We start from the raw sequence: 24979 nt of genomic DNA, 5'->3' as shown, positions 1-24979 counted from the left end.
CTTTGATAATTTCAGCAGTGAATTTCCCCTCTTGAAAAATGAGGGTTTCTCAGCCAAAGGTTCCTAGAGGACTACACTCAAGATGAGAAGAGGTGGGAAGCCCATGTGGCTCAGTGGTTTAGCACCGCTTCAGCCCAGGGCATGATCCTGGAGACCCGGGATCGAGTCTCACGTCGGGCTCCCTGCATGGAGCCTGCTTCTCCCTCTGCCTGTGTCTCTGCCTGTGTGTGTGTGTGTGTGTGTGTGTGTGTGTGTGTGTGTGTGTGTCTCATGAATAAATAAAATCTAAAGATGAGAAGAGGAAGTTTTCTTGGTATCTGGAAAACCCACCTATATGGAAGTGGGCATTGGTGGAAGGAATGTAGGAGAGCTGTGAGGTTCAGATGGGAGTGAAGTGAGCACATTCAGGTCACCAGCCCGGCCTGAACGAATGGAATTGTTTCCCATGACTCTGCTGGTGTTACCCAGAGAAACCCCTCACCCAACCGCATGACCAGGAATCAACCCAAAAACTAGTAGATCCTAGGGGACTCTTTCGGGACCACACTGAGGCTCTGCTGCCCTGGGGACACTGGAGAAGGAAGTTCTGTCTCAGAGCTGCCCTGAATACATGGAGCCTTTCTAGGAGTCCCTGAGAGCACAGGGGCAAGGCTGGGGAGCCTCCAGAATTCAGGAAGCTCAGGGGTCAGGAATGGTAACAGAGAGACTATTGAGTGAAAAGCTATGGTCACCGATAATGTCTGGGCCCTCTAAAAGATCACTAGAGCTATCTCTTGGATTAGAATTATCACTGATTTTTAAAAATAATATATTTTCTAAATTTTCTTCAGTGAATAATAAAAAACTGATATTCTATTTAAGAATAGATCAAAACCAGGGCACCTGGCTGGTTCAGTCAGTAGAGCATGCAACTCTTGATCTCGGTCAGGGTTTTAAGTTCAAATCCCACGCTAAGTGTAGAGGTAAAAATAAAATCTTTAGGGATGCCTGGGTGGCTCAGTTAGCTAAGCATCCAACTCTTGATTTTGCCTAGGGTCATGATCTCTGGGTTAAAAGACCCAGCCCCATGTTGGGCTCCATGCTGGATGTGGAGCCTGCTTGAAATTCCCTCTCACCCTCTCTCTCTGCACTCCCCACACGTGTGCATGCTTGTTCTCTCTCTCTCTAAAAAACAAAACAAAACAAAACAAAACAAAAAAAAACTTAAAAAAAGAAAAGTTCTAATAGATCAAAATCTTCAGGATTAACACAGATAGCTTAAGGATAACCATTGTTGATAACAGAGTTCTCCAGAGATCTGTGGGCTGGAATGGAAGTTCTCCAGACTTTCCTTAGAGCCTAGAAGGGCTGGGCAAGGACCCAGAAACATGGCACAATCCAAAGGAGGCCACGCCTGGCAGAGGGGAGCAGTCTCCCCAGAGTCTGGAACTGAGGCCACTATTCCTGGTTTCACCTGCAGCTCTGGTGAGGCCTGGGACCTGTGGAGGCCCAGCTCTCAGCAAGCCCCTGACAAACCCACTGGAGCCTACCCAAGGGGCCAATTTCTCTTACCCAGGAGAGCCTTATCCCAGGTTCCTGCTTCCAAACTCCCAGACACAAATGAAACCTGCTATTCCAAAAGTAGAGAACTCTTTATTATAAACGCAGGATGCAGAAGACAAATAACAAACATAGGCATTATCTCAGCTCTTTTTGTAATTTTCACAATGCATACAAAATAGGTATGAAAGATACTTTTTTGAAATTGTTTAAAAATATTATATTCCCCCATACCAAAGTGGGGATAAGTGCACAGTTAGCGAAGTGCTTTGTCAAGATCATGCAGAGAGGGGCTTCCAGTCCCTCCCCAGACCCTGAGAAAAGGTAACTTGCCCCCAGCCCTGGCTGGGTGTAGAGTAGAAAAGACACATTTTCTATTAGATTTAGGGTCCTGGGGTCTGCCCTGGGACAGAGATATGAGACCATGACATTTTCTCCCCTGAGAAGAGCTTGAAGATAACAAGCATACAGACCCCCTGGGAGGGAAGAACTGCATCTGCAGCTTTCTTGCTATGTGAGTTCAAGCAGCTCTCTTTCTTGCTCTGGTTCGCTGAAGGCACAAATGCTGGCATGTTGGGTTCTTTCCAGAGTTTGGTTTCAATGAAGAGGGGAAAAGAGAGAAAAGGAATACAAGCATGTCCCACCTTTGTCCAAGGTTAAGCCCATCGACAGTGATTCAAACATAGCTACTGCCAGTTCTGCCCACCCTACTTGGTTGTCAAATGGAGAAACTGAGGCTTAATATGTGTGGCCAGGTCAGGGGTGTTTCCACGGTCCTCTTAGTCCCAGCTGGCTCTGGACTTCATGGTCTTGGCTGACAACCTAGCATGTGGACATGCCACTTAATAGCTACTGGTTCCACAAAGGACATGACATGCCATGTCCCAGCTAGGTACAGTGGCTACAGATGTCTGCAGAGTTGGCATCTCCAGGAATGAAGAGGCAAGTGGAGCACAGCTTACCCCAACCACTGCAGGAGGAAGCAGGGGCAGAAGTGCACGTAGAGGCTGAGAGATAGACACACACCCACCCAGGGTCCCAGGGCAGTCTTCAGGGCAGGGACAGGGCCTTGGCGAGGCGAGTCCAGAACCAGGACTTGGTGCAGGGGTTGGTGTAGTCACAGACAGTGATGAACCGCAGGATGCTGGGGAACTCTTTCTTCATTGCCTTGTACTTGATGGGGATCAGTCGCTTCTGATGGGCACCTGCAAGTCATGAATCAGAGCTGGCACCAGGCCCTCACTCCACAGTAGGGGGGATCAGTCCCCAGCCCAGGGGTTAACCACAGCTCTCCACCCAGCTAAGCACCCCTGGCACACATTCACCCATGCAGAGGGGACACTCACGTGCACACACACACTCAGGAACCTACAGGAGTTCCTTGATGCTACATCCATGGCCCTTGGTGAGGGACAGATGGTATCCCAAGGTCCTCTCTGCCCCCTGCCCCCCACCTGTGGCAAAGGCAGCACTTACCTGGAGAGAGACTGAGTGCAAACTTAGTCTGGAAATCACATTCCCTGCTTTGCAGGTAATCATCAGAGACAACCACTACCATCCGGCGGCACCTGCAGAAGAGTGGGCAGGCTGCAGGCACTGTGGCAACCTAGCATACACCACCCCCTCCCCAGCCGCCCTCCTGGCCCCAGGGGATGGCCTCAGCAGGAGTCCACTGTGCCCAGGCTAGACAGGGCCCAGCTGGGAGAATCCCAGCATCTGGATCTCTTGGGCAGGGCTTTGTGTACCCACCCATTTGCCCCCTGGCCACTTAGCCAACCTCTTCTCAATGAGCTCGCTGGCAATGGACCAGACACAGGTGCCAGGCAGGACATCACGATCAGACACACACAACTTCAGCCGATAGTTTGTCTGCTCCAGCTGCCGGATCATTTCCTGAACAAACTGGATATCGCTGGGGCAGTAGCAGATGAAGGCATCAAAACGCTCAGGCATTTGCCCTGGATGCAGAGCACAAGGGTGACATCAAAGCTCTACAGGGGAGGAGCCCCGCCAAGAATCCCCAGCCTAGGTAATCCTGGTCCTGACTGCACCTATCCTGAGATGACACTAAGAGCAAGTGCCCTTCCTAGGAGAGGAAAGATGAATGTCTCTCTCCCCACCCTGTCACCCTGGGGCCAAGCCCTGGGTTGACCATGAGGCAAACACATTTCATGAGTCTCATACCAGCTCAGAGGTAGGATTATAATTATTCTCATTTCTTAGGCGAGGAAATGGAGAGATCAATCAGAGAGATTAAGAGACTTACCCAAGGGGCCAACAGCCTACCTGCTTTCAAAATCTGCTCTTATTTATTTATTCTTTTAAATCTATGCTCTTAACAATATCCTAGGGTTCACCTGTCACACCTGGGGAGTGAGATTGGGTCCTTACCTGAGGGATCATCAAGCATGGTGATGCCCCCTCGCTCTGGTGTCCGTGGGTCACTGCTGTCAACAGCAGGCACCTGTAAGGGCTTCTCAGACTCCTCCTGCTGTTGTTTCAGAATATACTTTTGGCAGTCCTCCTCTGTGGAGAAGAGAGGGTGTGGCAGACTCCCCAGGTTTCCCCATGCCTTTGCGCACAGTTGGGACCCATCCCTTGTCCCACCCCCTTAACTGGGTTGTGCTCCAGGGCTTTTCCAGAGCACTGGTGCCATTCACAGCTCAACAGCTCTGAAGAGCTGAGTTCCCATCTGGCTCCGACCATCCCAAAGGGATGTCATTGGTGTTCTGGTCATCTGTGAAGTCATCATGGTCAGGCTTGTGTCTTTCTGTCCCTTTGTCCTGACTGCCCTTCCTAGAACTCCCGAGAGTACAACCCAAGGTCTGCTTTCTCTAGGACCCATGGCTGATGGAAGCAGGAGACCGGCATGCAAGAACGGCTCAGGAGACCCAGTGGTTATGTGCAGTGAGGGCAGAGGCCCCGACCAAGCAAGATGCATCATCTGTGGGCCACTGTCCTATACCTATGCGTGCATATTCTGTGCCGGTGAGCGGCAGGTAAGGGTGCATTTCCCAGGGACCTGAGGTTTCCGGGACTGTAGATTTTGCTCTACTGGAAGTAGTCCTGACATCCCCACAGAGGACCCTGATTCTGACTCCTGGCTCTACTACACGAAAGCCTCTGCCGTTTTCCTACGTTCTCTGCCTCTGTCCAGCCTTCCCCTCCTTTCTCAGTATCACCCCACTGGAAGAGGGAACTGGTCTCACAGGGTGGTACCCCCTCAGCAGGGTTCCTTCAGCGCCCCCCCACCCCCACCCCAGGCAGAACAGGAGGTTCTCTCCAGGGGAGGTTAGATGCTGAGGCTGGCGAAGGTCAGCCCCCTCATCCCCGAGGGACGAGGCCCGGAAGCGCGTGTCCTCACCGATGCTGGGGCCCAGTTCCACCAACACGTCGTCTCGGCCCAGCTTGGTGAGCAGCTCAAGCAGGCGGCCCACCGAGGCGCCAGGGCGTCCCTGCCAGTCGTCCAGCAGCTTGCCCGTGGGGTCGGCGTGCATCTCCAGGTGCCGGATCTCCAGGTACTCGAAGCCCATCTCCTCGGCCAGCGCGGTCCAGTCGGCCGCCACCTGCGTGCGCACGTTCAGGAACAGAGACAGGCGGCGGCGCACTCGCACGTTGAGAGCAGCCAGGGGCAGGGAGGCCTTGGGGCAGACCGGGGAGGCGGACCCCGCGCTGGAGCCCTCGGCGGCCATGGCCGGACGCCGGGGGCCGCCGCGCTGTCTTCGCGTCGCGGGCCCGCGCTTCCTCCTTCCTTGGCCGCCGCCGCCGCCGCCCCGCCCCCGGCCCCGCCTCGCCCCGCCGGTTTCTGTTTCCGAGAAGCCCCGCCCCGCCCCGCCCCGCCCCGGCAGATGTGCGAAGGGCGGGGACCCGTGCCCCCTGGGCTCTCCGGGCCCGGGCGGCAGGGATACGGGAACCCGGGACCTGGACCGCAATTCCTGTCCTCCGGGGGCTAGAGCCGTGGCAGGGGCCGGGGGCCCGGGGCCCGGGGGGAGGGGGCGTCATCACACGACCCTCCCTTGGGACTTGTAGGAACTAGGGGCCTTAGTCTTTGGGAACTAGCGGAATCACATCCTTTCCGTTGGGGACCTGGGGCGTTCATACCGTACCGCCCTCGAGGATGGCGGGGAGGCGGCAAAGGAGGAGACGTCAGCCCCACCCCCAACACCCATCCCTGGATCTCTGGGGAAGGCACAATCCAGAGGTGAGGTGGGAAAGAGTGATACTACCTTCTGGGGTGTGAGGCATGCCAGCCCTGCCTTTGAAAGGTGGGAAACCCTCTGAGGTTGGGGGTAGCATGGCACCCTAATCTTTGGTGTCTAGGAGAAACCCAGTAGTGTTTTCTGGGGTCTAGGGAAACACATTACCATTGGGAGTCAAGGGGGCATCTGGCCTTGCTCTTTAGGGTTGTGGGGGTGGGAGGTTGGGAAACACAGTCCTGACCTAAAGAGCTCTGGTCTTTCATTCTGTAGGTATTTATTGATCACCTACTAAATGTCCAGCATGTTGCAGTCACTCCAGATACAAGGTCCCTCCCTGCCCTGGTGGAGACTCCAGCCTAGTGTGGAGGTGGGGACTAATTAAATAAACCCAAACCACTGTAAAATTGGTAAGAAGTGCATGCTACTCTCCCTAGATAGGCGGTTTGTCACATCTCTGCAACTTTATACATTCTCATGCCACACCAGAGTCTGCAATTCCCTCCGTGTTCTCAAAAAGAGAGCACATTTGCATCAGGGTAAGGCTCTGGGGCCTCTAATAAACATGTAAGCCCCCCAGCTTGGGTACTGAGATCCAGGAGACACAGAGAAGACCAAGAAGGGGGAAGAGGAATTAAGAGTCCCCGCCTCCCTCCCAAGGAGGAAGCTGTTGTCAGGAAGGGGGTGGCACTTGGAGCAGAAGGGGGCTGGCAGTGTCCTCTTCTTAGGTTTGGTAGCATGTGGTGGGCATAGTTATAGAGAAAATAGACCTGGCAATGGCGGACTTTATTTCAAGATACTGAAAGGGCTATTCAGGGCTTGGGTGGCTCAGTCAGTTGAGCTTCTGACTCTTGGTTTCAACTCAGGGCCAGGAGGTTAAGCCCCAGAGGGGATCATTGTGAAATCAACTTAAGTTTCTTTCCCTCCTCCTTTGCCACTCCCCCAGCTCTTGCACTGGAGCTCTCCCTCTCTCTCTCAAAAAATTTTTTTTTACTATTTGAGAGAAGGGAGAAAGCCAGAGAGCACGAGTGGGGGGGGGGGCTCCCCACTGAGCAAGGAGCCCTATGCAGGGCTTGATCCCCTGACCCAAGGATCATGACCCGAGCTGAAGGCGGACGCTCAACCGACTAAGACACCCAGGAGCCCCAATATGTAAAATCTTTTTTATAAAAGGGGTGGAGAGTGCCTGGGTAGTTCAGTCGGTTGAGTGTCTGCCTTCTGCTGAGGTCATGATGTCAGGGCCTTCTAAACAGGCAGAACGTGCTTGCGGGGGAAGTGGGGGGGGGGAGATGCTCCAGGGATGGAGCCCCCGCCCCCACAGGGCTTCTTGCTGAGCCGGGAGCATGTTTCTCCCTCTCCTCTGCCTCTCCCCCAGTTTGTGCTGTCTCTGCTCTCTCTTTCTGCCAAATAAAATCCTAAAAAAAGAAAAAAAAAAAAAAAAGAAAAGAAAAGATGGGCAGCCCCGGTGGCTCAGCGGTTTAGCGCCGCCTTCAGCCCGGGGCGGGATCCTGGAGACGCGGGATCGAGTCCCACGTCGGGCTCCCGGTGCATGGAGCCTGCTTCTCCCTCTGCCTGTGTCTCTGCCTCTCTCTATATCTCTAACAAATAAGTAAAATCTTTAAAAAAAAGGAAAAGATATCGAAAGGACTGTTAAGTGGAAGGGTTTCCTGCCTGCATTTCTGGGCGGGGCTTCGGAAGGGTCTACCTCCTGGTTGGCCTCCTTAGCGCGACCTGGAGGGGAAAAGACCCTCTCCATCAAAAGGCGAGCTCTGCTTTAGGTGATTTGGTTAGAGACGAGGGAGGGGGGGACCTGAGGTACACGCGCCTTCTGCTTGGCTGAGCTGGGAAGCGCCAGAGTTGGAGTCGGGGCTGTGGGCGGGGCTGGGGCGGGGCTGTGGGCGGGGGCTGGGGCGGGGCTGTGGGCGGGGCTGGGGCGCCCCGGCAGAGTGGCTTCCGCGCCTGCGCGGCGGAGGTCTGTGAGCGTCTGCGCAGTTCCGGGAGGGCGAAGGGGACTACGGGGCCGCGACGCGAGATGCGGAGGCTGCAGGTGGTGCTGGGCCACCTGAGCGGCCAGCCCCCCTCGGACGGGGCGCCGGCGCCGCAGGCCGCGCGGTGCCTGGGCGGCGCTCCGCGGGTATCGGCCGACGACGTGGTGGTGGTGCACGGGCGGCGCACGGCCATCGGCCGAGGGGGCCGCGGCGGCTTCAAGGTGAGGCCCCAGGGTCCGGGCGCCGGCGGGGAGCCTACGGGCCGGAGCAGGCTGGGGCCTGGCCCCTCGAGTCGGAGGCGGCTCCGCGCGCGAGCTGTGACCGCCGGGTCTCCGGGTGGGCTGGGAGCGGGGCTCCTGGAACCCCGCGCGCTGCCGGCGGGAGCTCACGGTGTCCGCGCCTCCCGCTGCAGGACACCACCCCCGACGAGCTTCTGTCGGCTGTCATGACCGCGGTTCTGCAGGACGTCAGGCTGAGCCCCGCGCAGCTGGGGGATATCTGCGTGGGTGAGCACACCGCCCAGGCCCTGGGCTCGGTCCTCCTCGCCCTCCCCAGACACCTCCTCACCCATCAGGCACCTTCCAGGTGCTTTCACGGAGGAGAATGTCTAGGAACCCCATGCGTGAATCTTTAGGCTACGTCCTACCCCTCCCGCCCACCTCCGGCCACCTTCTGCCCCCTCTCCCCACCTTTTCCCGCGAGCACGTTCTGCCTGTTTAGAAAGCAGCGCTCTCCGTGACATTCAAACACCCAAGCTGTTGGCACAGGGGTTTGCGGACTCCGTGGGAGACAGGAGCCAGGGGTCTCTACTCATCCTGCCTGTGCCACCACAGAACAGACGGACCACCAAAAACCATGTAGTTCAGCCCCTCACAGATGGAAACACTAGGTCTTGGGAAATTTGCAGAGATTGGACCTGAATCCAGGGCCTCTTGACGTTCAGTCCAGCCCTTTACCTCTACCCCTACTCCTCTAGCCTGGAAACAACAGAACATGGCCAGACTCCCATCAAGTAGGTGCCACCCCTAGGTTGGGAATCACTGGTTCCACCTCTGAAATGCCGTCAGGACTTGGCTGAGGATACTCAGAGCGGTGTGCATTTTCAGAAATTCATTTCCCTAAGTCATAAGACCTGCTTGTTTGACTGCAAGCTTTGCATTGCAGTCTTCTTTTTGGCAGGCAGCCAAAGGCAGGCAGCCAGGCCACTGTACCTTGATTTGGGAAAGCCGGGTGCATGGCAAGGGAGCTTGTGACTCTCGGGGACTGGGTTTATTTGTATGACCAGGGTGAACTGCTGTATGACTGGCTCTCTGAAATTCCAGAGTCCCAAGGGAGCCTGCTGAGGGCATGTGTTGTTGTAGAAAGTTCTGGAATGTACCCTTTCTAGTATTCACAACTGTACCTTAGTGCCTAGAACACTATCGGGCACTGAATGAAAGTTTGTTGTCCACAGGAAATGTGCTTCAGCCAGGGGCGGGAGCAATCATGGCCCGAATTGCTCAGTTTCTGAGGTAAACTTTCCTACTTCTAGCTGTGGGTTGGCCATTTTGACTCTTGGGCAGTCCTAGGCCCCAGGAAACCCAGCCTATGAGTGGAAGAGGGTCAGGTTGGACACCAGACCTGTGTGCAGCCAGGATTTTTGGCACCATTCTCTTGCGGACATTACCTTTCCCCTACTTTGGCATTGTCTTTTTTCTTTTTCTTTTTCTTTTTTTAAAGTAATCTCTATGTCCTGTGTGGAGCTTGAACTAGAACCCCGAGATCAGCTCTACCAACTGAGCCAGCCAGGTGCCCCTCCCCTACTTTGAAGGAAGGTTGCATTATCAGCACTGAGCCAGGACAAACAGGGCCTTTGCAACTAGAGCAAAAGCTTTCTCCGGTTTAATGATTCAAAGTCAGCTTGTTGCTTTACCTTTGGTAAATATGGACTTTATCGTCTTTTGCCCAGCAATAACCAGGGGGGCACACTGAAAAGTGACTTTGAGCTTTTAAAATTTGGTAGAGCAAGCTGAGATATCCAAGGCATAGCATATCAGCAGAGACTTGGGGATGTGGCCCAACCCTGGAGTAAAGGGTAGCCCAGGAGGCGCCCTGGTAAATTTGCTGTCCTAAAACAAGGGAGGAGTTCTTAAATTACTGTCAGGTATAGGTTTAAGAACCACTTAAATCTATATACTCCCTGCTTCCTGAAGAAGAAATAATAGGAATTTTAGCCAGTGAAGGAACAGGGAAACTGACAAAACCTCTAGGGACCAGTAGAGGTTCAGACTGCTTAGCCTGGAGTTCAAGGACTCTCTCGATCTGGCTCCAGATTTAGCTTCCAGCCCTATCTAAGGTAGTAACTAGGTAGTAAGGAGGAAGGAGACCTGGGAAGGGTTACACAGGCTGCATGGACTAGGAGGGCTTGAACTAGGACCTGAGAGGCCTTCAGCAGAGCCTGACCTGGGCACTAGCTCACGAGTTGCCAACCCTGGCTGCATACCAGAATCACCAGAACACATTCACCCCCCCTGAGGTTCAGGGTCCATGGTTCTGGGGAGGGCCTGGGGATTCTCTCAGGGTTTTGTACCCCTGGTTAGGGCAGGTTACATCAGGAGGGGTAGCCCCACCAGCTTCTAGGACTGGGACCAGTGTGGGAACCTAGGGGAACACACCCAAACAAAGGATGTTAGAATACTTGTACCTATCAGGGGTTCTTTGTCCAGCTGGACAAAGGCCTTCCAGAGAGAGTGGAAACATCAAGGGTTAGCCATATGGTTACTAGTAAAGCTGACAGTTTCTGGCCTTATGCTTGAGACTTGTTTTGTTCTGGTTCTCTGTCCCAGGAACAGATCCCGTTCTCTGTTTTTTGGAAGAAACGAATGTATAGTTTTCCTTTTTTTTAAACTTCAAAGGGAGAAAAAGGATTCCTGTGGTCCAGCCAGCTTTCCTTGCCTTTGAGCTGTTCTTGACCTTGCTTGAGGAGAATCACAGGAGGAAACAGCATGTGTTTGTGGGGCCCTGTGGAGCAAGTGCCTGCAGAAATGGGGTCTTCCCAGTATGGATCTGGTCTGGAGTGGGGACAGGGCTACTGGTTTGTTCCCCTGGGTTTTTGCACACCTTGAGGGGGCAGTCCTATTGACCAGGAGCATAGGCCTGTTTTCCATGAGAGCCTGGCAGAGGAGAGGGGGCTGACTGTGTTCTCACTTTGTTTCAGTGACATCCCAGAGACTGTACCTTTGTCCACTGTCAATAGACAGTGTTCATCTGGGCTCCAGGCATTGGCCAACATAGCTGGTAAGTTTTGACGGGGTGGGTGCCCACTGCTACTGCCTGGCCTTGGTCCTGGCTCCATGGCTTTGGGTCAGAAAGGTCACTGTCTGCTGGGCAAGCAATAAGGATTTCTGAGAGGACTCTCTGGGGCCACAGAGTGAAGGAGAGCTCCTTGCCACTGCACTCAGCCTTTTCGGATACCTGGATCTGGGGCTGAGTCCCGTTTAGAGACCAGGAGGGGAAGACATGCCTCTGTTTCCAGAACAGGTAGACTCTGATAAAGAATGTTTATGAAATGCTTTTGTTGCAGGTGGCATCAGAAATGGGTCTTATGACATTGGCATGGCTTGTGGGTAAGAATTTCTTTCTGCCAGAGCTTACTAACTAACTTCTAACAACAAAACTAATTGTCATGTCCTGAGTTCTCAGAGGCTGTGATTACAGGTTTCTCCCCTGGCTCTTTTAGGCAGCTTAGAAGTAGCCCCCAGCTCTGAGTGCTCGGGAATTCCTCACATCTCTCAGCACTAGTAGGGAAAGGGAATTGGCTTTTAAAACCTTGCTTTCTTGGAAATTTGTCAGGCTGGAAAATGCAAGTATTTTGAGAAAATATAGCCCTTGGGTTTCCTTCTGTTGCCCTTGTTGATTTCTGATGCTAGTGAGACATTGCAGGTTTGGTTCCCTAAAGCCAGGGACAGTTGCCTAATATATAACTAGTCTGTTCATTTTACGGGGCTATCAGTCCCCTTGTCCCTCTCCTTGTTACCAAGGTGGAAACTTGAAGCTGCCTGCTGGGCTCTGAGGGGCATGGTCAGATCTGTGGTTTGCTGTCAGCTGTGGCTCTGTCTTCAGCTGTAAAGCCACAGAAGGCGTAATAGGCAGTGCCTCTGGGGAGGGGACAGGCCCTGAGGCCCAGTCTGGTGTGAGCATCTGTTGTGGGGAGGCAGGCCCAGCCCAGGCTCTGGCAGGCTCTGTGAGGTGAGTGCCCCAGGGTTTTGACACCTTCTCTCTGCCTTTCATTGCCTCTTTGTAGCTTTTTTTAAAAAAAAATATATATATATATATTTATTTATTTATTTATTCATGAGAGACCCAGAGAGAGAGAGGCAGAGACATAGGCAGAGGGAGAAGCAGGCTCCCTGCGGGGACTGGATCCGAGGACTCTGGGATCATGCCCTGAGCCAAAGGCAGACAACCACTGAGCCACCCAGGCGTTCCCTGTAGCATTTCTCAATTGGAGTGTTGTTGGGCCGCCTCGGGGCTGTGCTGCCTAGCACTGTGTTTGTCCATAAAGCCAGAGACCACACTGCAGAGCTTTCTGCCAGGGAAGAGCCCCTGCCAGTCTTCCCTTTGATTTCTCTCATGTTCCTTACTTGAGGAGGGAGAGGTGTGGGTTACTTGAAGAGGAGGCTGGAGCCTTCAAGTTCTTTAGAGGGCACCTGAGTCCCCAGGCAGGTTAAAGACTATGTTTCTAGAGTATTGAGGGTTTGGGCCAGGACTGTCTCCTATAGGCTTTGATCATGAAGAACAGCCCAGGACATCCTGGTTGGGAGTGGGCTCTGGGGCCAGACACCTAAATTTGGATCCCTGCTGAGTGACTATGGACACGCTACTCAGCTCTTTGGGTCTCAGTGTCCTCATTTATAAAATAGGGATAGCTACCTCAGTTTTGTTAAAGTTGATAAAACTAAATGGAGTAATAGCAGCAGCCACCACGCTGGGACATAGGTCATGTGACCGACCCTGTTGAAAGCTCTCATGATATTTCTGACAAGATTTTCAAATAGTACAGGGTATGTGAAAAGAATTCAAAATTACATGTTATTCCTTGAGACCTTATGTTCCTGTATCCCCTTGAGGGTCTTTTTTTAAAAGATTTATTTGAGAGAGAGTGAGTGAGTGAGCAGGTATATGCATGTGTGCCCCAGCAGCAGGGGAGGAGCAGGGGAAAAATGAAAGAGAAACCCAAGCAGACTCTGCACTGAGCTTGGTGCTGGACTTGGGGCACACACAAGGAACAATGGCAGCTGTGTGCCTGAGGTCATGATCTGAGCTGAAACCCAGAGTCGGAATGTTTAACTGACTCTGCCACCCAGGCGCCCTGCCTTGAAGCAGATCACAGTTTAGATTACAGCTCTAAACTGTGATCTTGCCTTCCTCTGAGCTCCCAGCACCTCCTGGTCAGTGCAGGTCAGATGCCCTCTGATCTATGGCTTTTAAAATATTTGGCTCTTCTACCCTCTGAACCTGTGGTGTCTGAGAGCAGGGCCCAGGCCTCCTGGATGTGCTTCCCCCCACTAGGCAGCTTTCCTTGGGAACTACTGATTGGCTGGCTACAGGAGCATTTGTGTTAGGGAAGCATAGCCTTGCCTGGGAGTGTGGACTATGTGGACTTCCTGGGAGTGCTTTGTCCTGGGGTGGAGGTGACCTCAGCCACCCTGCACCCCCAGCTCTGCCCTGCTGGCCAGTGCCCTGCCTAGGGTTCCCAGATGGTCTGCTGGATTTCCCAGGGCCCCCTGACTATTTCCCAGCACTTGCCAGCTGCACAGCTATCCCTGGGGGGTGCCCTGAGAGTGACTCCCTCCTCTGCTGCCTCCTCAGGGTAGAGTCCATGTCCCTGGCTGACAGAGGAAACCCTGGAAATATTACTTCACGCTTGGTGGAGAAGAAGAAGGCCAGAGATTGCCTGATTCCTATGGGGTGAGTGTGTCCCCTCAGCTCCCTTCCTGGCCGGGAGCAGAAGCACAGACTTGGATCATCTTGTGGCATCTGGCCTTTGGGCTTGTTCTGCTTTGATGGGACATGGGGGTGGGACCTGGCTGCTCCTGACTTCCCTTTCTTGAGGCTCCCAGGTCCTCTGCACCTCTAGGTTTCCAGCCATGGCCCAGCCTGTCATTTCCACCCTGAGGAGCCAGTCACACAGGGAACAATGGCAGCTGTGCACCAAAGCCTTGGAGGCTTAGAAACATGGGAGTGGAAGGGCTTTGAGTTGGAACATACTAGTGAGGGAGCTTGGGCCCTCAGATGCAACATCACAGTGCCTTGCATTTGCTCAGCGCCATTGCTCTGCAGCCAACATCGCTGAGCCTCTGGGCCATCCCCCAAGTCCATAAGCAGAGAGTCCTGGCTCCCCTGAATGTGAGATTGAGGCTCAGAGAGGGGCAGTGTCCTGGTTGCATCCACATCCAGGAACCCTGTCTCCCAGGGAAGCCTCTAAAGCCAGAGCCCAGGTTGGAAGGCCTACCTGTGGCTCTGGGTTTCCAGTGTGAGGACAGGCTCTCTTCACAGCAGAAAGCCTGTCTATAGCCGTCCCAGGGGCCTATGGGGACCCTCCTCTCCCCACACCAGAGCAACTTTCCTCACGGCATAGGAGTAACCAATTAGTGTCCCCAGCTGTTCTTTCATCTGCCCCGCTGCTGGGCTGGTCTTTCTGGCATACAAGCTTCTTAGGGTCCGGCCAACCCTGCTGCCTCCCTCTCTGCCCCCACAACTCCACCCTGAGTCATCTATCTCCGTGGCCTGGACTGGCCGTCCTGGTCTCTACCTACAGCTGCAGGGACCCAGAGTTGGAGGCACAGCTATGCAGCCTGGCCCAGGCCCCAAGGCTGTTTAGCATGTCCCCACAGTGTGCTGGTTTTGTTTTAGGATAACTTCAGAGAATGTAGCTGAGAGATTTGGCATTTCACGGGAGAAGCAGGATACTTTTGCCCTGGCTTCCCAGCAAAAGTGAGTGCTGTTTGGGATAGAGGGTCTCTAAGGGGCGGGATTAAGTGGCCTCAGGTGGAGCTGCCCTTAGGCTACAGGTGGGCAGTGAGTGGTTTCCAAGCCTAACTGCAGTCTCCCTCCAGGAGGGAGAGGTGGGCAGGGACTGGGGAAGAGCTGGAAGCATGTTGATAGCTCTTCCATGTCCTATCACTGTTTACCCTGAGTGTCTCCTTAGCTGGGCTTCTTTTTCCCCTCTATTCATGAGATGTAACAAGAGTCAGGACTCTTTGATTGTCTGTGGTTTGGCGATTAGATATGGCAGCCCTAGGCTTCTCTGGATAGCCTGGGTCATGGGGCCTGCACTGCTGGGGACCCTGGCATCCCAGCTTCTGGACCCCTCTTGGGTCTGGGTAGCATTAGAAGACCCTCCGGGGCTCAGGCCTCTGGACATGGGCAGGCTGAGGTTGGCCAGCCCCAAATGCCCAGAGGACAGGGACAAAAGAAAGGATTGGGCTTCTCAGAGGCAGTGGTTCTTAGACCCTTGGGGTTAAGGAAGCATTTGAAAATTTGCTGAAAACTATGGAATCTTCGCCAGGGGAAACCCCTGGGCACTGACATCTTACATATAAGTGCAAGGATCATCTTAATGCTTTTGTACTGTTTAAATACTAAGATTCGTTAAGTAATTTAGTGCCTATCATTTTAAATGAGTAGAACCTGGGGAATAGTTGAAATTGAGCCATTGGGATGGAACAGACAAGTTGGTAGAACCCAGCACAAATGTTCCTGGGGCTGTATGTTCAGTTTGGCCCAGAGAACTGAACAGGCTCAGTCCCTCTTGGATAAAGGGCTCACCACATCTAAATCTCCCCCTTCCTTCAAGGTTGGGATTGGCCAGGATTTGAAAATAGGAGGTTGATGGTGAAGAAGGCCCATGAGGCCTCAGGCTTCCCACTCCCAGGCTGGGGGAGAAGGGCCCACAGCAGCCCCTTAGAGTTCCCCCAAGGCAAGCATGTCCCCCTGTTGAGCAGCCTGAGAACGTGGTGCGTCTGCCCCTGGAAGGAAGGGACCCCTGGAAGGAAGGGAACCCCCAGGGAGCCTGAGCCTGGCTGTCCATGGTGCTGGCAGGGCGGCCAGAGCCCAGAGCAAGGGCTGTTTCCAAGCTGAGATTGTGCCTGTGACCACCACGGTCCATGATGACAAGGGCGCCGAGAGGACCATCACCGTGGCCCAGGATGAGGGTATCCGCCCCAACACCACCATGGAGGGCCTGGCCAAACTGAAGCCTGCCTTCAAGCAGGGCGGCTCTACCACGGCTGGTGAGACTGGGCTGGGGGAGGGGCAGGAGGGACTGCGTCCATCCCCCGTGTTCTCTGGGAGCCCCCAGGCACAGTGAACAGGTGGACCACCTCCGCCCTGCTCCAGGGCACCCTAACCCCCTCTGTTTGCCTCTAGGAAACTCTAGTCAGGTGAGCGATGGGGCAGCTGCCCTCCTGCTGGCACGGAGGTCCAAGGCAGAAGAGTTGGGCCTTCCCATCCTTGGGGTCCTGAGGTCCTATGCGGTGGTTGGGGTCCCACCTGACATCATGGGCATTGGGCCAGCCTATGCCATCCCTGTAGCTTTGCAAAAAGCAGGTAAGGTGGTTCCTTCACAATCCTTATCTGTATCCCACTCCTGCCTCGTGCTGTTATCAGTGGGGTGGGGGAGGTCATGTGAATGCTGCAGAGGGAAGGTGGGTCAGACTAGCACCCCTACCCCAAGCCCTTCCTGACCTTACAGCTGGGACCCTTGTGGATTTGCCTTTAGGCCATGGATAGGATGGGGCCCTGGGGAGACAGAGTCCTACCAGGGGTCCACTGGGTCAGCTCAGGTCTTTCCCCCGTGCCCACAGGGCTGACGGTAAAGGATGTGGACATCTTTGAGATCAATGAAGCCTTTGCAAGCCAGGTAAGCTTTTCTTTCTCACCGTTGCCTGGGCCTTGGAGAGCCGAGTTGGAGCCTGTGGGCACGTGGTACGGGGTGGGGGGAGCTTTAGCTGATGCTCTGCCTCCTTTCAGGCTGTCTACTGTGTGGAGAAGCTAGGACTCCCTCTCGAGAAGGTGAACCCTCTGGGAGGTGCAGTGGCCTTGGGTCACCCATTGGGCTGCACTGGAGCTCGACAGGTCATCACGCTCCTCAATGAACTGAAGCGCCGTGGGAAGAGGTAAGGCTGGCTGGCTGTGGGGGTGTTTTGTAGGGTGCTCAAGCCAGGGTAGTTGAGGGGGAAGCACACATGCACACACTTAGCTGAGGACACGGGGCCATGACCCCTTTTCCCTGGGGACCAGCGAGGGTGGCACCCTGGTCTGCACCAAGTACGTGCCACCCTGAGTGTGGGCTTAGGTGGGCAGTCTGGGAACCGTATGCCCAGAGATCTGGGGAAAGCTCGGTGGTGAGGCCTTGGCTGGGTGAAGGTACCAAGGGCAAACATAGTCTTGCTTCCACAGGGCGTACGGAGTGGTGTCCATGTGCATTGGGACCGGGATGGGAGCTGCTGCTGTCTTTGAATACCCTGGAAACTGAGTGAGGCCCCGGGCTAGGGGCGCTCCCTGGCTCTGCTCTGGTGGTGGTGGCAGCGCTGGGACTAACATGAGCACTGGTGACACAGTACAGGAGTGGCTGAGGTACAGAGCTGCCCTCTGCCAGGTCACCCAGGCCACTGTGTAAGCCCTGGGAGTGAGGAATGCAGCAGACAGTAAATATGTATTCTCATCTTGGTGGCTGCAGTTTTTCCCAAGGGACAGTTCTGGCTGTCACTGGTCTTGCCTCTGGCCCAGCTCGGTGCTTGGGCAGAGAGCACTGTAAGGGAGTCCCTTCTGGCCCATGAGCTGCTTGGAGGTCTTCAGCATGCACCCCTGCACAGCAAACCTGTTCCTTAGCTCTGGGTCATGTTTTATTTCCAAAGCTGGAGGGCTGAGGGCAGAGCCTCAGAGCTGGTGGGGTGACATGTATCTCTCATCATAAGAGCCTCGGCCCCGGAGCCGTAGGGTGCAGGCCTTCTCGCCAAGCATACCTTCCACCACCAGCGTGGACTCATACAGCTCACTGCTCCTATGGGGAGTAGGGGTCAGTTACCAAGGGGACCCTGGGCCAGGACCTCTGGCTTACAGGCAAGGCTGGGAGGGGCTGGTACCTGGCAGTGAAGAAAACTTGGAGGGTAATGGTATTTGGGGGCGCATTGACCAGTCGTGCCTCCAGCAGCCCACTGTTTGGAGATACCCTGAAGGCTGCAAGGTCCTTATCCGGGTCCTGCTGGCCTACACCGAGGGAAAGGGGCACACAGGAGCCTGGGCAGCTCCATGCGTTCCCCCCACCCTTACCCCACCTCATCCCAGGGGTGCACCTCGGGTCTGGCCCAGGGCCACGGGGCAAGGCCACCCTGGGATCACTTGGGATTTGGGAACCAGCCTTCTCTGCAGGGCCTCCCACGAGGTTCCAGCCTGCACGGAAAGTGGGGGGCAGGCCCAGCCTACCCATCAGCACAGCCCAGTAGCTCCGACAGCCGCTCAGGTTCATGAGGTAGACCTCCCGGACCCGTTCCTGGTTCACAAAGCAGGTCCCGAAGTCCACCCAGCTGGTGGAAAGCTGCAGCTCGGGCACGGCCACGGTGGCTCTCAGGGGCACCACCTAGGGGGACAGAGCCTGTGGTGTGGGGCCCCTGCCCACTCCTGCTGGGCTCCAGGCCAGGGTCTCAGGGACACGGGGCCCTCTGACCCCAGGTACTGCAGCTTCTGGGGAACCCACGGGCAGCGCCTGGGTGAGCAGAAGGGGGCTGGGCGCCAGCAGCTGAAACCAAGGCTGGTGGGGGTCTGCAGATCAAGGGCCCAGAAGATGCCCTCTGCTCTCCCTGCCACCCCCTGACGGTGAAGGACGTGGCCATCTTTGAGATCAATGAGGCCTTTGACCATCAAGAGGCCAGTGATCCCCCCAACCCCCTGCCCTGTTCAAGCCCTGGTTTCTGCTCCCTACTCAGGCCTTTCTCCTCCTCCTCCTCTTCCCTCATCCCGTGGGGGCCCCAAGGCCCAGCCCCCTGGTCCTAGCTCCTGGCGGTCCCCCCCCACATCACCCTCAGGCCCTGCCTCAGCCTACCTCACCTCTGGGCCCCAGCAGCCACCCAAGGACCAAGCTGGAGGGTCTGCCTGGTCACAAATGAATTCTTCCTTCTGGCTTCCCTGGAATCCACCCCTGAGGCTAGTCCTTTTCGTTCCTCACCTGTACTTTCCAGCTGGGACACTTCACATGCCACCTGCTCTGGGAAGCCTTCCCTGTTTCCCACCCTACAGTACCTCACCTGGTTCTGAGCTGAGGTAGGTAAGGAGAGATGATCCTCCTTTTCTCCATGTGTGTGTCCTCATGGAAGGTCCTCTTCCAAGGCAGACGGGGCCCTCAGGACATGGGCCGGGGCTCCTCTTGTTTCTGAAGACCTCGTCCGGGTCTGTCCTCTGACCCCCGAGAACAGTCTGGCCCGGCTGCACCCTCCTCGGTGTGGGGCGGGCCCGGGACTCACCTGAGTGGTGTGGTTGGCGTACTCCAGGAGCAGGCTCTGAGTAAACACCATCTCTTTCTCCCCGCTGGCATGCTGCCGAATGTCCACCCCGGGCAGCATCTGGTCAGCCGGGAGCTTCTGGTAGGAGAGCAGCTCCAGGGACAGTGAGAAGGACACGTTCACCTGAGCAGGCGCGAACAGGGCTGTCAGCTCCAGCTGCTGCAGACAGGCACCCCTGCCCCCCACCCCTCACCCCAAGCTCCGTCCTCCTCCCCTCCATGGCCCCCAGCTGCCCGGCAAGGCCCCAGCTTGGCCCCTGACACAGCCAGCCCAGCAGTGCGCCTGCTTCCTCCTGGTGCCCCTGCCTGGGGCGTTCGGTCCATAGACACTGGCCGTGCTCTGTGCCCTGCACCTGCTAGTCCTGGGGATGGGGCCTCAGGAGCCAAGGACCTTGGAGGAGACCACAGGAGCCTGGGCGGCTCCATGCGCAGCTCCATGCGCAGCCCCTGACCTTACATGCAAACCACCCCTTACCCCTTGGCAGGACCAGGGCTATGGGTGTGGGATGAAGAGTACAGAGAGGTGGAGACTGAGGAGGGGTGGCAACAGGGTGTGGGGGCTGGCCGGTCAGAGAGGGGCCAGGGAGGAGGATGCCAAGGCCTGCTTGGGCAAAGGGTGGGAGGCAGTGGTATTTGCAGAGATAAAATGCTCGCACCAAGAGTGGAGGCACAGGTGTAGGCAGGACAATGGAGAATTGAGTTTGGGTCGAATTCTGGTCAGGACCAGATGCCTGGGTTCTATCAGTGCACGGAGGGTCAGAGGTGGTACTGTTAGGAGATGTCTTCTCTCTGACGGCCCTGCGGCTCCCTGAGGCACTTTAAGAGGACCTTTACTTGGTGACAGTGTGTAGTTTCATGGGTGCTCTGGTAGAAGAGGACTTTGGGCTGTGCTTTGGGGCTGTCCCTCAGTTTACCTCTGAAGAAGGGAGCAAATGCTAAGTGAGCCGAGGGGGCCCATCCTCCTTTCTTTTGCAGATGTTTCCTCCCTCCATGGTGAGGTCCTTGGAGGAGTCTGTCACCTAGTACAGCATCTAGCACATGGTAAACACTCAGTATACCTGTACCAAAGTGCACTTTTTGGAAGAGAGGATGTGACTGCTCACTGAAGCTCTGGAAGTGGATGACAGGAGAGTGTGCAGTGTCTGGACGCAAATGTCTGTACAAGTGCATGAGGGTGATGGGCACATGTCTGTACATGCCTGCATATGTGTGAGAGGAAGGTGACCTCTGGCCCAAGTGACTGCCTGCAGCGCATCTCCCAACTGACCAGCATATTTTCCCGGGGGTGGAGCACCAGCTGCTTGCTAGCCGTGGCAGGCTCTTCCTCACACCCCTGTTCTCGGCCAGGGCCAGGAGCTCTGCGGCTGCGGCTGGCCCCTTCTTGAGAAACAGAGAAGGGCCTGGAGACCAGGAATTGGAAGTACTGTGGGATTTCTGTGGTGTTGGTCAGCTTCAGGTGGTGGGTGGTCACCAACTCACTCAGCACCTGGGTGGTGACAGATATTGGGGGGTGGGGCTGGGGATGCATCTCTCCCCTCCTGGAGCCCATGGCTCTGGGGTAGAGGACCCAGACCATAGGAGGCCTCATGGAGATATCTGAGGTCCAGGTAGATTGGCAGGGGGTGGGCAGCACACTCACCCCAGTACAGGGCTGCTCGGGGATGAGGTCACTGGCCTGGTGCCGGAACTCCACACCACCACCGTAATCCAGCTCCATGCTTAGCCTGTCAGCAATGAGCATGGCTGGGCCCCAAGGGCCTCCTGGCAGTCCCACTTGGCTCATCTGGCCCTAGCCAGCCTTTGCCTGGGCTTACCTGCTGGCTTCTCCCAGTCCCATCTCAGTCCCAGCCTCCCAGAGCAAAGGTGCTCCCCACGAGGGGGTAACGGGAAGCCCAGGCAACTCACTGTGCGGGCCTCACATAGCCACACAGGTCCAGCCTCAGGGGTCCTGCAGCAAAGTCCTGCAGGCGATGCCTCCTACCTGGAAGCTCTCGTTCTGCCTGCGGAGCCCAAGCCCCATCACTGGCGGTCCCTGAGCTGATGGGGCAGCCCACCACCCAGGAGAGGCAGTGGCTGTCACCCCACTTGGGCCAGGAGGGCTCACCTCATCATCCAAGCTCATGAAGCCCAGGGCATAGCCGACACACTCCACCTTGTGCAGGACTTCAGGGCCAAGGACCATAGGCGTGTAGGAGATGGAGATGGTGTTGCTGCCCCCCGTGGGGACCACCTGGCTCAGACAGCAGCCTCATTACTGCCCCATGCCTACCCGCAGTGGACTCTTGGCAAGGCAGCTCCCAGCCCCGCCCCAACTCACCACCTGCTTGGGGCTGATGCAGTACAGGTGGTCAGCGGGCACCCCATCATGCTCCCGCAGAACAACAGAGATGATCTTCTGCGGGGCTCTGTCACTGCCCTCGGCCTGTCATCAGGGAGTTGCTGAGGCTCACGAGGCTCAGGGCTCACTGGCCCCCACTCAGCAGCCAACCTGCCCTGCCCCTCCATCCCTGCTCACAGACTGGGCAGCTTCATGGCTGGAGTCTGACGTGTTAGAGGGGCTTGAGGACCAGAAGGAACTGCTGCTCTCTTGGGTCTCTGGGCACGAGAGGTCATTCCCAGCTTGGTCCCGCAGTGGGAAAGGTGGCCCATAAAACACCAGCAGCTCCAGCAGCCGGTCCTCTCTGTCTTCCGGAGTGTAGGTTTCCCAGTCCAGGCGGATGTCTGCGGCAGGGTGGTGAGGGCTGAGGTAGGGGCAGATGAATCATCCCTGGACACCCCTTCCCTGCAACTCCCACCGTTGCCTATTCTCCCACGCTCAGGGTAGAGGGGGGCCTCGCCCCCTCCCTAATGCCACTTCCAGACAATTCTTGAGAAACATCTACAGGTATGCCAGCTGTCTCTATCAGCCCTACCATGTGGATCACAGAAGCAGGCCTTCACATCCAAATGCACCCCTCCCAGTACTTGGGGCTCCCCCTACAGCCACCCCCGGCCCTCTGGCCCCTCTCTGTACCTGTTCCCCTCCATCCATCAGCTCCCACTGCACTCACTTCCTTCCCCAGCTGAGCTAGTTGACCCTATCATATCAACCTCTGTCTTGCCAGGATTCTCCTCTCCCTTTACCCCATCCTACCCACCTGGCAAAACCTAACCTGGAGAGCTGAACCGACCTTGGTCCCACTGTTGTGCCTTCTGTGCTGACACCTACCTTGCCTTCCAGGCACTGGGCTGCTGGCCCAGTTCACCTCCCCAAAGCCCCCAAATCAAGATGGCCCTGAAGTCCCATCCTGACACCCCTTCTGTCAGCAGGCATTTATGTCATCCCCCTTTCCTCCCACCTCTCAGGGGCCAGCCATGCCCCGTTTCCCCTCCCCTAGCTGCTTCCAGTAGCACTGAGGCAAAACCAGGTCTCCCCGCCTTGAACAAGTTTCCCTCTGCCAGACATTTCCAGTAGCACTTCTCCCTCCACAGCATGCTTGTAACCCTGTGCACCATCGCCTCCCCCACTGTGCTCTCAGCCACTCCCTAGCTAACATCTGACTTGCAGCTAGCCCTGCGGGAGACCTGGTGAACAGGGGCACACCACTGAACTTGTATTTCTTCAAGTTATGCCCTCGGCACCTGCCTCTTACACCCACCACATCCCCTTCACCAGGGCCACCAGTGACCTCCATCCCCCAAAGTTATGTAAAGACACAGAAATAATACATGTGATGAGCCCTGAGGACACAAGGGAACCACCAAAAGAAAGGAAGGTAGAAGAGAAATTCCACGTTGAAGGGCAAAGATGAGATTTAGTTCTCAAATGCATCTAAAAACAGCTTAGAAGTGAAACTGCTGGAAACACCAGATTATTCTTTTTAAGCTTTTGTTTTTCAATCTCTACACCCAATGTGGGGCTCAAACTTACAACCCCAAGATCAAGAGGTGCACACTCTGCTAAGCCCACCAGGTGCCCCTGGGGATGCCAGGAGATCATGATACAGCTGATTAGAGGAGAGCCCTGAGTTCCCTGCCCCTTTCCTAACTGCCCAGACCTCATGGGCAGGGTCACAGGAGCGCTAGCACTCCCCCGCTGCACATTCCTTACAGTCACCAAGGAGCTTAGAGCCCTACAGGCTGGCTCAGGCCTGGAGGTCCAGTGTCTAGAGGCCTTAAACACTCTTCCACCTCCAGACTGCCAAAGCTCTTACTGTGGCCCCGATACTCTTTCCATACGCTCCCCTAGGCCCCACTGGTCCATCCTCCGGGATGCCCCTCCACAGGGGAGCCTGTGCCCTACACCATGTGATCCTCCAGCAGCTCCCCCTCAGTGCACTCAACCTGTGGGTAGCCCACAGCCCTGTCTGTACCCGCATCAGCACAGGAGCCTCTCAGTAGAGACCCCACTGTCCTGTTCCCCCAGCAACTTGCAGAGCACCTGGCTCTAGCTCCGGGAGTGCTGGCCGGAGGGATGAGAATGGGTGGCCCCTGCCAGTGTCTGTCCTTATGCAAAGTGAGCCTGAGAGAACAGAGCATTTGTGACCCCACAGACTGGGGGGACCCAGGGTTGGCCAAGGGCCAGTCCTGTCCTCATGCATGGAAGTAGCTCTCTCTGACAACCCCCAACAAGCTGGCTGCTCCCCCCTTGGCCCTCAAGGGCCTCCCTCAGTAACCACAGGCCACCTGGACTCCTGCATCATGGGCCTGTGGGCCATCAGCTTCCTGCAGCCCCATTGTCCCTCCCAGCCTGACCCACCACAGGGCACAATGTGTCAAGAGCCCCAGTCTGTCTTGTGAGCCTCTCACCACAGGGGCTGGAGTTATTCAAGCGAAGGACCCGGGTGACTGTGTCTCCTCCGGAGACCTGGGTGCCAAACCTGGAGGCAGGAGACCAGGTTCAGCACCGCCATAGCCAGCACACATGTTGCAGGCAGGGCTGCTTGACAGAGGCTGGACGGGCTCAGGCAGGGAGGAGGCCCCCAGTGGTCCATCCTGAAGTCACGAAGACAGGGCAGGAAGTCTTCCCTGTGCAGTGCCTGGTGCGCTATGACTCAGGGCTGCTCAGTACCCTGCTAGCACCCACTCCCCGCACCCCCCACCCCACCCCACCAGCTCTACACCATCACCTACATAGGACAGATCCCAGCTTGTGGTATGTGGGGCCCCAGGCCTGGCACTGACCTCAGGCCACACTGACTAGTTGCTACTTTTATCCCCCCAAAGATGTGCAGAGAACAGACATGTCCTCTGAGGCCTCGCTCCTCCGGGGCAGCCCTGTCCTGGGGCGTTCTTGCTGGGTGGCACCAAGGCCAGTTGGAGAGCAACAAGGTCAGCATGGGCAGCCAGGCTGGAGGCCAGAGGGTTTCAAGGGTTAGAAGATGAGGCCAGTGGGGTCACCTGATGATAGGCTCCTTCTGCAACTGGTCAGTGGTATAGTAGGTGGTCCTCTGGGAGCTGATGGGGCAGCCTACCACTGCCATATGCACCGGGATGACTGCTGGTGGCAGGTCTCCCACCTACAGATGCACACCAATCCTCTGTCACTCTGGTCCCCTGCTGCCATGGCATTCCCTGGCTCCTCGTCCCCTCCATTTAAGGCTTTCCCTCCTCCAATATGACAATGTACATAGTTCATCCCCCGTACTAAACTAGGAACTCCTTGTTGGATCATCTGTTGTGATTTGTCCCTGTATCCTCCACAGTCCAGGGGACCACATGGGAACCCATGCATAGCA

The 24979-nt window shown here is 55.9% G+C and overlaps 3 protein-coding genes across 14 annotated transcripts in view; 1 reads left to right on the top strand and 2 right to left on the bottom strand.

Annotated features, from left to right (window-relative positions):
* Positions 1-1612: 1612 nt before the first annotated feature.
* On the bottom strand, positions 1613-5319 carry MYD88 (MYD88 innate immune signal transduction adaptor). Its single transcript, XM_055320982.1, has 6 exons — positions 4904-5319; positions 3931-4065; positions 3317-3497; positions 3016-3107; positions 2570-2744; positions 1613-2119 (listed from the first exon to the last, which is right to left on the bottom strand). Exons 1-5 carry the CDS (start codon positions 5229-5231, stop codon positions 2590-2592), a joined length of 891 nt encoding a protein of 296 aa, XP_055176957.1. The 5' UTR covers positions 5232-5319; the 3' UTR covers positions 1613-2119; positions 2570-2589.
* A 2386-nt stretch (positions 5320-7705) lies between these two features.
* Positions 7706-17429, top strand: ACAA1 (acetyl-CoA acyltransferase 1). The gene is made up of 12 exons (XM_055320981.1): positions 7706-7944; positions 8136-8229; positions 9177-9234; positions 10920-10999; positions 11286-11328; positions 13574-13672; positions 14618-14698; positions 15806-15996; positions 16133-16312; positions 16570-16625; positions 16736-16881; positions 17165-17429. The coding sequence occupies exons 1-12, from the start codon at positions 7768-7770 to the stop codon at positions 17238-17240; spliced, it is 1281 nt and encodes a 426-aa protein (XP_055176956.1). The 5' UTR covers positions 7706-7767; the 3' UTR covers positions 17241-17429.
* A 126-nt stretch (positions 17430-17555) lies between these two features.
* The window catches only part of DLEC1 (DLEC1 cilia and flagella associated protein), a 78253-nt gene continuing 70829 nt past the window's right edge, over positions 17556-24979 (bottom strand). For 8 of the 12 annotated variants that reach the window (XM_055320963.1, XM_055320964.1, XM_055320969.1 and 5 more), the window contains 11 exons: positions 24642-24760; positions 24051-24121; positions 21778-21983; positions 21580-21684; positions 21367-21492; positions 21168-21262; positions 20902-20986; positions 20530-20748; positions 19225-19386; positions 17851-18344; positions 17556-17768 (listed from right to left, as the gene is read on the bottom strand). In XM_055320963.1, coding sequence (XP_055176938.1) covers positions 17645-17768; positions 17851-18344; positions 19225-19386; positions 20530-20748; positions 20902-20986; positions 21168-21262; positions 21367-21492; positions 21580-21684; positions 21778-21983; positions 24051-24121; positions 24642-24760 — 1806 coding nt within the window. In that variant the 3' untranslated portion in view covers positions 17556-17644. Of the gene's footprint in view, positions 17769-17850; positions 18345-19224; positions 19387-20529; positions 20749-20901; positions 20987-21167; positions 21263-21366; positions 21493-21579; positions 21685-21777; positions 21984-24050; positions 24122-24641; positions 24761-24979 lie in introns of those variants that run through there. The other 4 variants (XM_055320965.1, XM_055320966.1, XM_055320967.1 and 1 more) reach the window with 3 other exon arrangements.

This window comes from Nyctereutes procyonoides, unplaced genomic scaffold, assembly GCF_905146905.1.
Source record: "Nyctereutes procyonoides isolate TBG_1078 unplaced genomic scaffold, NYPRO_anot_genome, whole genome shotgun sequence".
NCBI lineage: Eukaryota > Metazoa > Chordata > Mammalia > Carnivora > Canidae > Nyctereutes > Nyctereutes procyonoides.
This window is presented reverse-complemented; position numbering and strand designations above follow the sequence as displayed.